This window comes from Sinohyriopsis cumingii, chromosome 10, assembly GCF_028554795.1.
Source record: "Sinohyriopsis cumingii isolate HCF-2022 chromosome 10, ASM2855479v2, whole genome shotgun sequence".
Taxonomy (NCBI): Eukaryota; Metazoa; Mollusca; class Bivalvia; order Unionida; family Unionidae; genus Sinohyriopsis; species Sinohyriopsis cumingii.
The window spans coordinates 88,154,581-88,168,016 of NC_142970.1; the positions used below are offsets into that span (position 1 = coordinate 88,154,581).

At 34.7% G+C, this 13,436-nt stretch overlaps 1 protein-coding gene across 1 annotated transcript in view; it reads left to right on the plus strand.

Moving 5' to 3' along the window:
- Window positions 1–13,425, plus strand: part of LOC149790549 (prolyl 4-hydroxylase subunit alpha-1-like) — a 13,535-nt gene extending 110 nt beyond the window's left edge. The window contains exons 1-13 of the mRNA XM_089972612.1: window positions 1–134; window positions 3,355–3,515; window positions 3,963–4,294; window positions 4,988–5,039; window positions 5,692–5,843; window positions 6,353–6,529; window positions 7,085–7,137; window positions 8,029–8,134; window positions 8,761–8,805; window positions 9,997–10,038; window positions 10,639–10,707; window positions 12,097–12,172; window positions 13,304–13,425. The exon at window positions 1–134 is cut by the window's left edge and continues 110 nt beyond it. Coding sequence (XP_089828738.1) covers window positions 1–134; window positions 3,355–3,515; window positions 3,963–4,294; window positions 4,988–5,039; window positions 5,692–5,843; window positions 6,353–6,529; window positions 7,085–7,137; window positions 8,029–8,134; window positions 8,761–8,805; window positions 9,997–10,038; window positions 10,639–10,707; window positions 12,097–12,172; window positions 13,304–13,383 — 1,479 coding nt within the window. The 3' untranslated portion in view covers window positions 13,384–13,425. The remainder of the gene's footprint in view (window positions 135–3,354; window positions 3,516–3,962; window positions 4,295–4,987; window positions 5,040–5,691; window positions 5,844–6,352; window positions 6,530–7,084; window positions 7,138–8,028; window positions 8,135–8,760; window positions 8,806–9,996; window positions 10,039–10,638; window positions 10,708–12,096; window positions 12,173–13,303) is intronic.
- The last annotated feature ends 11 nt before the right edge of the window (window positions 13,426–13,436 follow it).

Below are 13,436 nucleotides of genomic sequence, written 5' to 3' on the forward strand. Positions count from 1 at the left end.
ACGTCATTTGTTAACGTAGAGAAGCTCTATACGTTAGAGGATGAGCTCATTTCAATTGCTGACGTTGTCATCCGTGAGGAACGAAATTACCATCCAGAAGGCGAAAAGGTTCATGGTCTAGAAAAGGTTACCAGGTATCTATACATAAACGTATCTATCATACATCTCTAACATTAAATACAATGGTGCTATGTCCGATCTCTCTACCTACTATAAGTAATTAGCAATCAGTGAAAATGTCCTAAATTGGATTTAACACAGAGATGAAGGTTTATATTCTTTGTAATTGCTTTTAAATTGACCACTAAACTATCTTTCATGTCCACCATATTCAAAATTGAGTGCGTACTGATGACAGTTTAACTAGGAGTTTATTATAAAAAAATTGCTACACCAAGCTAATGGCATAATTAAATTTTTCTAATCGAGCCAAACATATTTTGGAAAATACAGTTGCATTTATATTTACCATCCGAAAAAAGGAATGAAAATCCAGAAATTTATGGAAAACTAATTTACACACATATCGTTGGGAAAATATTTTGAATAGGAGGAAAGTTTGTTGAAAATAACATAATTGAAAACTATACTGTACCAATATACATACATGCATACATACATACATACATACATACATACATACATACATACTTAGGTACATAAAAACACGTACGTGCGTGCGTGCGTCCATTCATCCGCCCATCAAGCCATACAGTTGATTAGAACCTTAAGCAAATAAGATTTTAGCACTTGAGAACTTACTTAAAACTTATAAATTGTTGGTTAACTTTAATGCAGCTTTTTCCAATCCCCAACTTACGTCGTATTACACTTACGTTATATACTCGCCTTCAAGTGGAGTCCAAATGCAAACTGTACAGACCCAGATCTCACAATGCCTGGGCAATTCTGGGTCTATGCGATCAGATGAACAAACAAGATACACCCTGATCTGTCGAAGCATAAGGCGATCGAGATTTCATGTTTGCAGTTGAATTCTTCTTACAATCGAGTATATACGATAATTGGATTGCTAGTTTGTGTGAAAATATTTTGCTTTGTTCCATATAGGAATTGTTAGACATTAAAAATTAATAAACATCTGGCACATGATTAAATAATGTTTTGGGGATTTTTTTTTTAAAGTCTTCCTCTATTTCATATTCCATATCTTAGATGATGCCTGTATTTTAAAAGTGTCGCAATGTACAAATGTATCTGCTTCAAAATATACCTGAATTGATTATCACGCTTTCTTCTTCCGTCTTTAATCCTAAAGTTAAAATGACTTTTGTACTATATTTGTAACCATGACCTCACGTTCATAGTTAAATCTCAGTCTGGCTCCACTTTTGATTAATTACTGTAAAACCAATTATTGTTAGACAGAAGAATTTATGGATTCACACAGAGGCATGGTTGCTTGTTGATTAAATTTCAGTGTAACACGTACCCATAACTAGAGGGTCTCATGAATCCTTTGTTAAGAAGTTCTAGAAAATCTGATTTTGCAGCGATACACGTGTCTGCACGCACACCTCGGCACAATAGTGACCATATTCTGGAAATTAAATGTGAAGTTCGAAAAATCTAAATACAAATTAAGGTAGATAAACCCTTTGCCCCACCCCACCATATAAACACAAACATGTAAAATCCGCTGTGTCTGTTGAGAGAGAGAGAGAGAGAGAGAGAGAGAGAGAGAGAGGGGGAGGGAGAAATACAACATTTATCCTTTTGATTTTGCTTCGGTCCTATAACAACCCCCGACGCCCTACAACCACACCTACTTGAAAACAATTAGTCGCTTATGCAGGAAGCCAGTATAAAGAAGTTCGCATAGTGAATGTGCGGAAAGTTATAAAATTCTTATACGCAACGTTTTTCGTTTTTTTAATTGTTGCTTGAGGGAGACTGATAACGTCAACGTCTTCTATGCTATTATGATTATTTACTTTCTAATGTTTATAATAGAGTAAAAGCGAGCTGTTCTGTGATTTGTATGTTAATATAGTACATGTGCTGCTAGACTGTCAAGCGTCGATGTTTAGCAAATAATTTGCTATATTGGCTTCTTTTAATTTAGCAATAAAACTTCAAACAAATCAGACGATGCGTATCGTGTGATGCAATGAAAAAATTGTATTTAGACCCAATCTCTTTCTCTCTCTCTCTCTCTTATGGATCCTATAAAACACAGTAAACACAGTATACGCAGCTGTTACCTATGCTTAAGCGAGATCAATAATTTGTGCTAACTTTTGTTATACCTGACTATGCACACCTGTGGCTATACCTTCCTCTGAATCATATACCACCATAGCACACCGTATTTACATTACGCGTGTATACATTTTACGTTTAATTTTTAAAAATAAATAAGTAAATAAATAAATAAATGTATTGATGACTATTTCATCTTTTTCATCGACGTCTTTTTTTCAAAGCACAAGTAGTTTTACGAATTAAGAAGTGTCTGATAATTGCAAACAATTAGAAAGATAGTCTCTTCCAGATCTATCTATCTACCTATCTATCGATTCAATCATCCATTTATCCAATCCATCCATCCATCCGTCAGTCCGTCTGTCTATATATATCGTTCTATCATTAATAACGATACTTGTGCGTATTACGCAGCCGATCACACAAATATGGATATCCCAGTTTTCTTGTGGAACATTTCATTAGTACTTAAACAAACATCCTGTTTGATAAAATGACAGAATTACGGTCGAGTTTGCATTGTTGGTACATTAATATTCAAAGTTTATATTGGCATTTAGGAGATTCCCCATGATTCATTTTTATTCGTATTGTATTTAGACTAGTAGATATTGTGCTAGATATCATTACTTGTCGAACTAACTTTAATACAATTTATTTGGAAACTGAAAGTTCTACCATAGTGTTGTGAAATGTATATTTTCGGACATGATGTTTAATTCACATGTCAAAAGTTATGCAGAATCATTTAGCACATGCAGTATCGCACGGTATCCAATATCATCATAAACCAGTTTATACCATCGCATTGCATTTTATCATTTCTGTGTCTATCTGTCCGTGCCCCCCCCCATATATATATATATATATATATATATATAGCGAGAGAGAGAGAAATTGAGAGAGAGAGAGAGAGAAAAATTGAATATGTAATGTGTATGTCGAGCTTACAGACCTAAACTCTAGTTTTCCCTTAAAACTGATGAATTTCCAATAGCGTTACATTTATCCTTAACTGTGTGCCATGTTTGGAGACATTTTCGGAAAATAAAATGTGTGCTTTACCTGTCGTGCCAAATTATACAATGAATTCGCAGAACTGTTTATTGCACAATATATACATTGCAGGGTGATGGAGGAGGGGAAAGAGATACACAGCAAGATCACCCTGAGAAACATGAGTCATTATATTGTTCACCCTGTGAATATATTCCACCTAACCAAGAGATTAGTGAGAGAATGGCATGAAGCCACAGTGACACTTCGTGACAGCAAAACCTGTTCCAAAGGTAAATTCAGCATTCATACGTCGAATACTTTAAATGTCACGGATACCTATTCGCATCAGAAAAGTAGAAAGTCTAAAAACCAAAGAGACGAACAGCTATGTAGGAAATTTCATCGGAATTTTTTTTTAAATTCGTTCGTCGAGAGTCGTGAAATAGTGTATCTATCAACTGTATTGTGTCTTCCTCATAAAATTTAGAATGATTGCGACGACATACATTCCGAGAAACTGATACATTTTATGAATCAAATGGTTTAGTTGATCTCTGTTCAATAGTAGTTTATATGCCTTTTGCATCCATTCTGAGTATGGTTTAATCAGCAATAATCCCAAAATTTGCATAATCAATCTCTTTTACAAGGCCGTGAAAGTTTTGAATACTTTCAGACAGCAGAAACAATGGTGGCATCAATATTGAATCACTAATATCTTTTCATTTGTTTTTCAGGAATGTCTGTGAAAATTCAAAACATAGAAGATAATATACCCACCGAAGAAGATCTTTCATCAGTTGCGCATGCTCTGGTGAAGCTGCAATCTATTTATGACATTCCTCTGGATGACATCATATCCGGTAATGTTAGTGACAAGCAGGCGCAATCGCCCATGTCGCTAGATGACATGTTTATCCTTGCACGTGCAGCATACGACCACGCTGACTATTATGATTCAGTAATGTGGCTTCGTGAAGCATTAGACATATTTGAGAAGACGAAGCAAGATGGTACGATATTCAATGTATCAAGCGTATCTAGTCTACTGGGGTCATCATACTACATGGTTAGTGTCATTATAAATTTGCATCGATGATTGAACCAGGAAATATACTTAGAAAACAAAACAATTTTTGTATCTCTACCCACTGCTTAAACAACTTAGTGGAAATTATTGGAAAATATGTATGTCTTGTTATGTTAGCAGCATCTGTTAGCAGGTAATCGTTTATTTGAGAAATGTTATTCCAGTCACTGTGCTCATAATGCCATTATGTTGGGCTCATTTCGTAATACCATTCATTTCGTATTATTTATCAAGGTTATAATGTATAAATTGTGTTTTTGTTATATTCACATGCAACAATCATGTACACTAATCGAATCATCATAAGACATAATTGCATCTTCCTTCGCATCATAATTTATTTTTGACAAAAAAATAAAATTGAAATTACTTTATTTCATCAGACCCTCTATTTTTTTTTAATTCGGTTGAGAGTCTTAATTATATCTTATATATAAACAACCATTTTGTTTTTCTTTCTGTGTGTCCCGGCTGCCAAAACAAGAGGTCTTGAGTTCGAAACTCAGCGGCATTCCAAGTTTTTCTATTTTAAAATAATTCTGATCTCTTTGTATCCTCAGACTTTCTTTTAAACTCGCTTATCCCAATTTTATTTTTTGTGATGCTGAAACTTTTATTTATCAATCTTGTCTTAGGACCGACAATTAAAGTAGTATTGTGTATCTTTTACAGTTGAACAGACCGAAGGAGGCTGTAGAGGTCTTTGATAAAGTACTGAAGTTGGGTACGAGCCTATTTCTATCTCGGCTTTCAAATCACAGAGAAAACAAATTCATAAAACAATCATTGTATGTCGATGTTGAAAAGTAACAGATGGATTACCAATCAATTATTCACAGCATACAGAGCCTGTCGTACAGAGGACCATTGCTTTCATGGTCTCAGTTCAAACTCAAAAGTACCGTCGTCATAAATCTGATATTTGTTCAATTGTTACACAATAAATTTTACTGTTTATTGGACATCTGTATCTAAATGTGTTTCTAATTTGTGAAATCTTGTATTTCAATTATTTTAATCTGTCAAAATGTGAGTTTAAGAGTGCAATCAAGATGATGCGTTTAATGAAAAACGGGTCTGGTAATTGACTCTCTGCATTAAAAACACTTCCTCTGTATTACTTTTCCTGGACACGCATATATGGGGGACCTTGCAGAATGCTTTGAAAGAAATCAGATATACTTTTAAATAGTATTTTAGTTGATTACGACAATAGGTACGGTCTATTCAACAAAATCTTTCTTAACATTTCCTTTACATCTCTGATTTTTCACTTCAGAGAAATAATGAATTTCTGAACATGGCAAATGAAGTTTCCGTGATTGTGAAACTATTATTGCATTCGTGTTTTTACATACGAGATTTATTATCCACAGACCCGGATAATAAAAGTGCAGAAAGAAACAAAGAGTTCATGTCCGAGAAGCTCAAGTCTCAGAAGCAAGAGCATGGCCCTCTGAGGAAACCTCTACCTAAGGACAAGAAAACACGTTTGACCGAACAGCTTTGTAGTGGTAAACTTCAGAAGGTATTCTAATGGAAATTCTAATCGAATATGCAAACTTTATTCGTCCATAATTTGACATCATTAGGACCCGTCTCTTATCAATATCGAGGAAATTTCCATCAGACTGTTTTAAAATAGAGTTATGTCGTTGTTTTTTCATTATGAGATCCATTTGTTCTTGTACCCCTCCTTTGCCCCCTTACACCCCAGTCCCCTCCCCCGCTTTATCTGTGTTATACACTTGTGGGGATGTCGGGGTTGTCGCTCGCGTGTGGCATAGATTATAATCTTATCGCAGTGGACCAGTTTAAGTTATGTTACATTTGTGAAAAACTGCTTGTGTATGACCGCATTGATCCATTTTAAAGACTATGGTTTTGCATGCAGAAATTATTAGTGTAAAGCAAGTCTCATTCATCCAGACATTTGCGAGATCGAAGTCTACTTTAATTTACCTTAGATCCGGAGTAATATAAGAGTCTGATTGAACGAGACATGCGCATGAAGTATGTGAAACTATCAAATTTCAGACCCCAAATCAACAGTCAAAGCTGCGGTGCTTTTACTTAAAAACACGTGGCGCCAATATCTTCGCCAAACCAGAAATCAAAGGAGAAGTCATGAATTGGGATCCATTTGTCATCGTCTTCCATAACTTCACGGATAAGAGGACCTCTACGGCAATCTACTGGATAGGATACGATAAGGTAAAGACAAGAAAGTTATTTGCTGCAACGGATCAATGCGTTACTCCTGAAGAAAAACGAACCAAAATTAATTTAGAAACATTGCAACACTAAAGTTGTACAACATGGTATGATTAAATTAGTATGTGGATTTCGGAAAAAAGGGAAACAATTACGTGAAAAGCTAGATGTTATTTATAGTTATTATGATATTTGTATAATAAACGAGAGGACTCCATCTAACTGAATCGGTACAAAAAATAATACGATGTATATGAATAATTTCGGTGACAACTATGTTGTGTATTTGAATCCCATATTTCTTTCTAATTAAGTTCATTATTAAACATGATATTTCAAAATTGTATATCAACGAAGCGGTCACATACCTACCGCACCTTTCTGTAATTTAATATCATGTCCAAAATCACCAACGTTATCATGCCCCGTCAGAACCTTGAGCACACGCATTATGCTCACTTTAGACCAAACATTCTTATACATAGCCGACTTTGGTTTTTAAGAAGTAACCAGAACATGTTTCATTTAATTTAATTTATCTATTTCCTAATACAGATGAAAGATGCTACTTATAAATACAGCTACCAGAACAGATACGGATTGCAAAGGTAAGGGTGCAAGTATAATTATATATCATTCAACAAGATTATTGGATGTGTTTCATCGTGTTTTTCAATGTATAACATCGGTGCAGGATACCTATATCCCACCTCACCTGCGACCTTGACTCGTGGGCTATTTTTGACTTTCTGTTGTAAGAATAATGCACACAAAGTAGCAAACACTTTCTGATTTCCATCATCAGGAATATTCTTTCACAGCAATCACGAACACTCAGCATAAACAGCAAATACATCTACGTAATAAGACAAATACATCTACGTAATAAGACAAATACGTCTACGTAATAAGACAAATACATCTACGTAATAAGACAAATACATCTACGTAATAAGACAAATACGTCTACGTAATAAGACAAATACATCTACGTAATAAGACAAATACGTCTACGTAATAAGACAAATACATCTGTGTAATAAGACAAATACATCTACTTAATAAGACAAATACATCTACGTAATAAGACAAATACATCTACGTAATAAGACAAATACATCTACTTAATAAGACAAATACATCTACGTAATAAGACAAATACATCTACGTAATAAGACAAATACATCTACTTAATAAGACCAGCATAGGTTGAAGTTCAGTGTCCCTCAAACAAGACGTTTCTCACTGATCAACCTACATACGTGTACGGATTCTTAAAGCGATGTTGAGTCGCAAAAGCCGTTGCTGTAATTGTAAGTTTTCTTGAAGTATTATTCTCATTTATAGCTCTGAATGATACATTAATTAAAAGCCGAGTCAAAGACTATTTCATTAGTTTTTTGTCTCCGAATTAATCTTGTTGAGAAGAGCGTACTTTAGTTTTGACCTTTTTATTATTATTATTATTATTAGTAGTATTATTATTATTATTATTATAGTGTTCAAGTGGAGGATTACACAGTATGGAATTGGATTCCACGACTTCAAGAACGACTTGAAGAGATTCACCTTTCCGACTTTACTCCAGCTAGGGCAACGTTTCAGGTAATTGCAGAGCGAATTATTTATGGTATCAATTATACAATATGACAGAAACGTAACTGATATGTTCAATAACATATCCTTGGAATAACACACCATTAAGTTGAATAAGTTTTAAGGCAGAAGTCTGAGTAATCAGAACAGTTAAAAATCATAAGGGCGAACTCTTTCACTTCAAAACTGAATATGACACCATCATTTTAATCAGTCTATAAAATGTCTTCACTGTATATACCTGTCATGGGGCAATTAAAATAGTTTTATTGGTTGTTTTTTCTTTATGTTGTTTTCAATGGTAGACACTATTAAGCCAAAGTAAAATGAATCAAATATTTTTTGAACAATTGATTTCGCAGCTTAAGCTAAGAAACCGTATAATTTTCGGCAATACATATATTTTAATTATACATAGGGATAACACCTTTGGGCTGTCCGCCGGTCTTCTACGGAAATGTCCGTAAAAAAAATATATCAAACATATCTCAATAGTTTGAAGCGGAAAATGTCGTAATAATCTTGATGAAGTATTTTCTTTTTTGCATTGTAGGATCTATATGATACGTAATTTGATTTGACTTCATTAACGTATTTCTATGACTGATTATTTATTTGTTTGTTTATTTCAACAGGTGCGAAACATAGGGATGGAGCTTTTTGAGGAAACGGAGAAATTTGTAAGTTGTGTCATATTATACAGGAAAGAAGTGTACACGTTTCATATTACAGTGTACAAGATATACTAATAAGTATTCACATTCACGTAAATGTACAGTACAGTGAGTGTACACACTTTTCACTCTTTTGTACAGGTAATTTTTGTAAGTATATGTCAAATACGGTGCGCATGTTATGTTACTTTACGATGAACATGTGATATACTAATAAGTGTGTTATAGTGTACGTTAATACTAGTATGTGTTCAGATTTTGAAATGCAGTGTACAGGTAATACTAGTATATGTACAATTGTATGCTGCAGTTTACAGATCATACGAGTAATTATACACATTCTACATAACATTGTGCAGGTAATACTAATAAGTGATGTGCACACATTTCACATTATAGTGTACAGATAATAAAATAGTAAATGTACACATTTCACATTACATTGTATACGTAATAATGGTAAGTGTACACCTTTCAGATTACAGTTTACAGGTAATGCTGGTGAGTGTACACATTTCACATTACACCATTTAGGTAATACTGATAAGTGTAAACATTTCACATTACAACGCAGAGTATATTTACAAATTCCCATTACAGTGTACATGTAATACTGGTAAGCGTACACATTTCACATTACAGTGTACAGGTAATACTAGCAAGTGTACACATTTCACAAAACAGTGTCAGATAATAATAATAATAAGTGAAGTGAACAGATTTCACATTACTTTGTACAGGTAATGCTGGTAAGTGTACACATTTCACACTACAGTGTACAGGTAATGCTGGTAAGTGTACACATTTCACATTAAATCATTCAGGTTGTAGTAAGGGTGATAATGTCACATTACAGTTTACAATGCAAGTCAAATATATCTTTGCTTGTTTGGTTCATTAATATCGTCAGCAATATAATGTACACTATGTTTTACGGGTTGCTATTATCAAATCCATACTTTAAAAAGTCTCTCTTATTTTTCAAGTTGACACAGCTATAATATTTTATATGATTTTCTATACAAAACATGACGTTTAGAAACTATTTTAAATATGTGTCCACTTAAATGATAACTCCATTAAAAATTCCAAGTTATGCTTACTCTAGGATCAAAATAAGAAATTATTTCATTTGTTGCTAAAATGTGATTTGAGTAGAAACCTTTCTCTTTAATGTTATTGTCAATTTCTTTACAGGAATATATGAACAAGGCGAGAATTGGAACTTTCTTGACTTTTGTAAGTAATGACAATAAGGTGCAATTCAGATCAATCGATACATCGTATTTTTTAAGACATGTCTGGTCTTGATATATTTGCACATTTTCTCACATTCATTTGATCATTCTCTGTCTGTCTCTGTGTCTGTCTGTCTCTCTCACATTACCAACGCATGGATAGATGAATACATGGATACATTCGTGTAGGCTAATATCAGAATCGGTCAAATTCTATATAATTTCTCATGCGTCCCCCTTTGTCAATGGACATTAAAATGAAACTCTCTCTCTCTCTCACACACATACACATACAGATGAATATTTTTTTCAAAGTTTTATATCTTGCCCCTTTCCAGTGACCTTTTGACAGAGCCCAATAATGTCCCTATTGTTCCATATCTTAATGTACGCCTTCAGGACAATTATAGGACTTATAGCTATTTTCATCAGAATGTTTAGGAGGCCACAACTGCGACGCTTTCTATGAAAACCCAGTATTTATTGCTATGAAAGTATGATAATAATAATAATAATAATAATAATAATAATAATAAAATAATAACAACAACAAAAATTTTGTTTCATATGGGTTAGTTAATTTATAGTCAACTCTTTTCAGCTCACCGATGTCAAGACTGGAGGGGATGTAGTTTTTCCTTTCCTCAAAACAATAATTAAACCAAATCAAGTAAGTAAAATTTTAAACGCACGCACGCACACACACACACACACACACACACACACACAAACACACACACTGAGGTACTGCACGTTACTTTTAAGTTGATTTCAACTGCAAAAAACATAGACACTGACATGCCGTCACAGTGTTTCGGCAGATCAGGGTCTATATTCCTTGTTCTGCTGAGTACTCGTTGCAAGCCGAATAGACGTACCTCTGTCAGCGCACTATGAGGCGGCAGGTTTGGGTCAGTGCACTTTGCGATTGTTAGGATGTCCAAAGCAGTTCACGATCATCTTACACCTCAGCGATGAAATTGAGATATCCCTGTTATTTGAATAATCTTTTGTGTGGGACAAAGGATTAAATCTAAAGGTGAAAGTGGCACGTATTCCAAAATAAACAGAGCCCGTCTATGCTTTTCTAAATGTCAAGCATCCGATTTAAGCAGTATCCAAACGTAAACGTTAATTTAATTCTTCTGGAATAGTTAACCGTGAAAGGGTAACATCACAAAAAAATGTTCTTGGAACATGACAAAACAATGTTCTTGGACATGACAAAACGATGTTCTTGGAACATAACAAAACAAAACAATGTTCTTGGACATGACAAAACGATGTTCTTGGAACATGACAAAACAAAACAACGTTCTTGGAATATGACAAAACATCGTTCTTGGAATATGACAAAACAACGTTCTTGGAATATGACAAAACATCGTTCTTGGACATTACATAAACATTGTTCTTGGACATGTCCTTATTACTCGTTAGACAATAAAACACCAATCATGTTCAGCTCTCTTTGTATTTCGCTAGATACCAGCCGTATAGTATGGACCTTACATGGAAGTCTTAATGGATATACAATGTGGAGAAAGCATAAACAACGGGGGGAAAATCATATACAATGGGGGGGGGGATATGAAGTATATACAATGGTGGGGGGGGGAAGCATATACAATGTGGGGAAGAATCATATACAATGGGGGGAGCTAATATAATAGGGAGAAAATCATATACAATGGGGGAAGAAGCATATACAATGGGGGGGGGGGAAGCATAAACAATGGGTGAAGCATATACAATGTGGGAAAGAATCATATACAACGGGGGGAGCTAATATAATGGGGGAAAAGCATATACAGTGGGAGAAAGCATATACAATGGCGGAGGGGAATCATATACAATGGGGAGAAGAAGCATATACAATTGTGGGAAAGGCATATACAGTGAAGAAATATCATATGGTACTAGCGCAGTGTAATGTCACATCAAAAGTTTGAAATATTTGTGACATCGTCATTTAGAGTTTTGTAACAACACACTTTCAGCACATTTAACTGATTGCGATTTGTCTCGTGGAATAATTTTCACTTTATTTATTGCACAGGGATCGATTGTTTTCTGGGAGAGTAAAGCTCACAATCAAGTATCAATATGTCCCGTTGTGGCAGACACCGAGTGGGGTAAGTACAAATATCGATATGTCCCGTTGTGGCAGACACCGAGTGGGGTAAGTACAAATGTCATATCGATATGTTCCGCTGTGGAAGACACCGAGTGGGGTACAAATATCGATATGTCCCGTTGTAGCAGACACCGAGTGGGGTAAGTACAAATTTCGTATCAATATGTCCCTGTTGTGGCAGACACCGAGTGGGGTAAGTACACATTTCGTATCAATATGTCCCTGTTGTGGCAGACACCGAGTGGGTTAATTACAAATGTCATATCGATATGACTTGTTGTTGCTGACGCCAAACCGGGTAAGTACAAACTTCATATCAATATGTCCCATTGTGGCTGACACCGAGTGGGGTAAGTATCCCTTTGAGTCGTAGTTTCGAATCTCTTTGGATCAACATTTCGTGCCGCCTTCAAGTCAAAGTTTGTTTTTATTTATTCACACAACGTTTTCGAATTCAGTTGATATTTTTAAAACCAAAATTTATTATAAATATTAAATTAGTAATTTGCACGGTTTTGTTTACGTATTTTTTTCCCTTAGCGTTACGAAGACGCTTTTCACTGCCACATGCACCGAGATGAAAGAAAGTATTTTAAAAAGATGAGGTTTACAATGAGATACACATACATCTAGGGCACTACCTCTTTAGTAAGGGATTTTCTTGCACCTAATATAATTTGTAATCTATTAGATGGTAAGAAGACTAACTTTGCTTCAGGAGAAATAAAATTTATATAACATTTATTTGTCTATTTTGTAGGCTTTTTTTTTTTCTTCGAATGTTAGTACACTTAAAGTTGCAAAGTTTAACATGGAACTACGGATAACGACCGAGTAACTCAAATGCTTTCACGTGATGGAGATAAGATTATAAGCATTGTGTCAAGGTTATTCATATTTACCCTATGTACTCGTTTAATAGTCATATACAAATTCAGACAACACAGACCCTGATCTGCCTTAGCATAATGAGCCGACTGATCAGGTTCCGTGTAGTCTAATATTAATCAATGGGGCAGCCAACATAGACCATGGTCTGCCGGTGCATTAGACGATGAACCCATCTCATTAATGAATATATACTATACCTGTTTCCTACTTTCCCATAAATCTCTTTTCTTTTTTTCAGTTGGAGAATATCCGCTATATAATCAGATTGGAGAGCCCTTCTGCAGCGCTTATCCTGTTCGAAAACCTAAACTCGCGTGATTCTGTATAAACTTTTTTTTTCAATAAAAATAATAAGAATCAGTATATCTTTC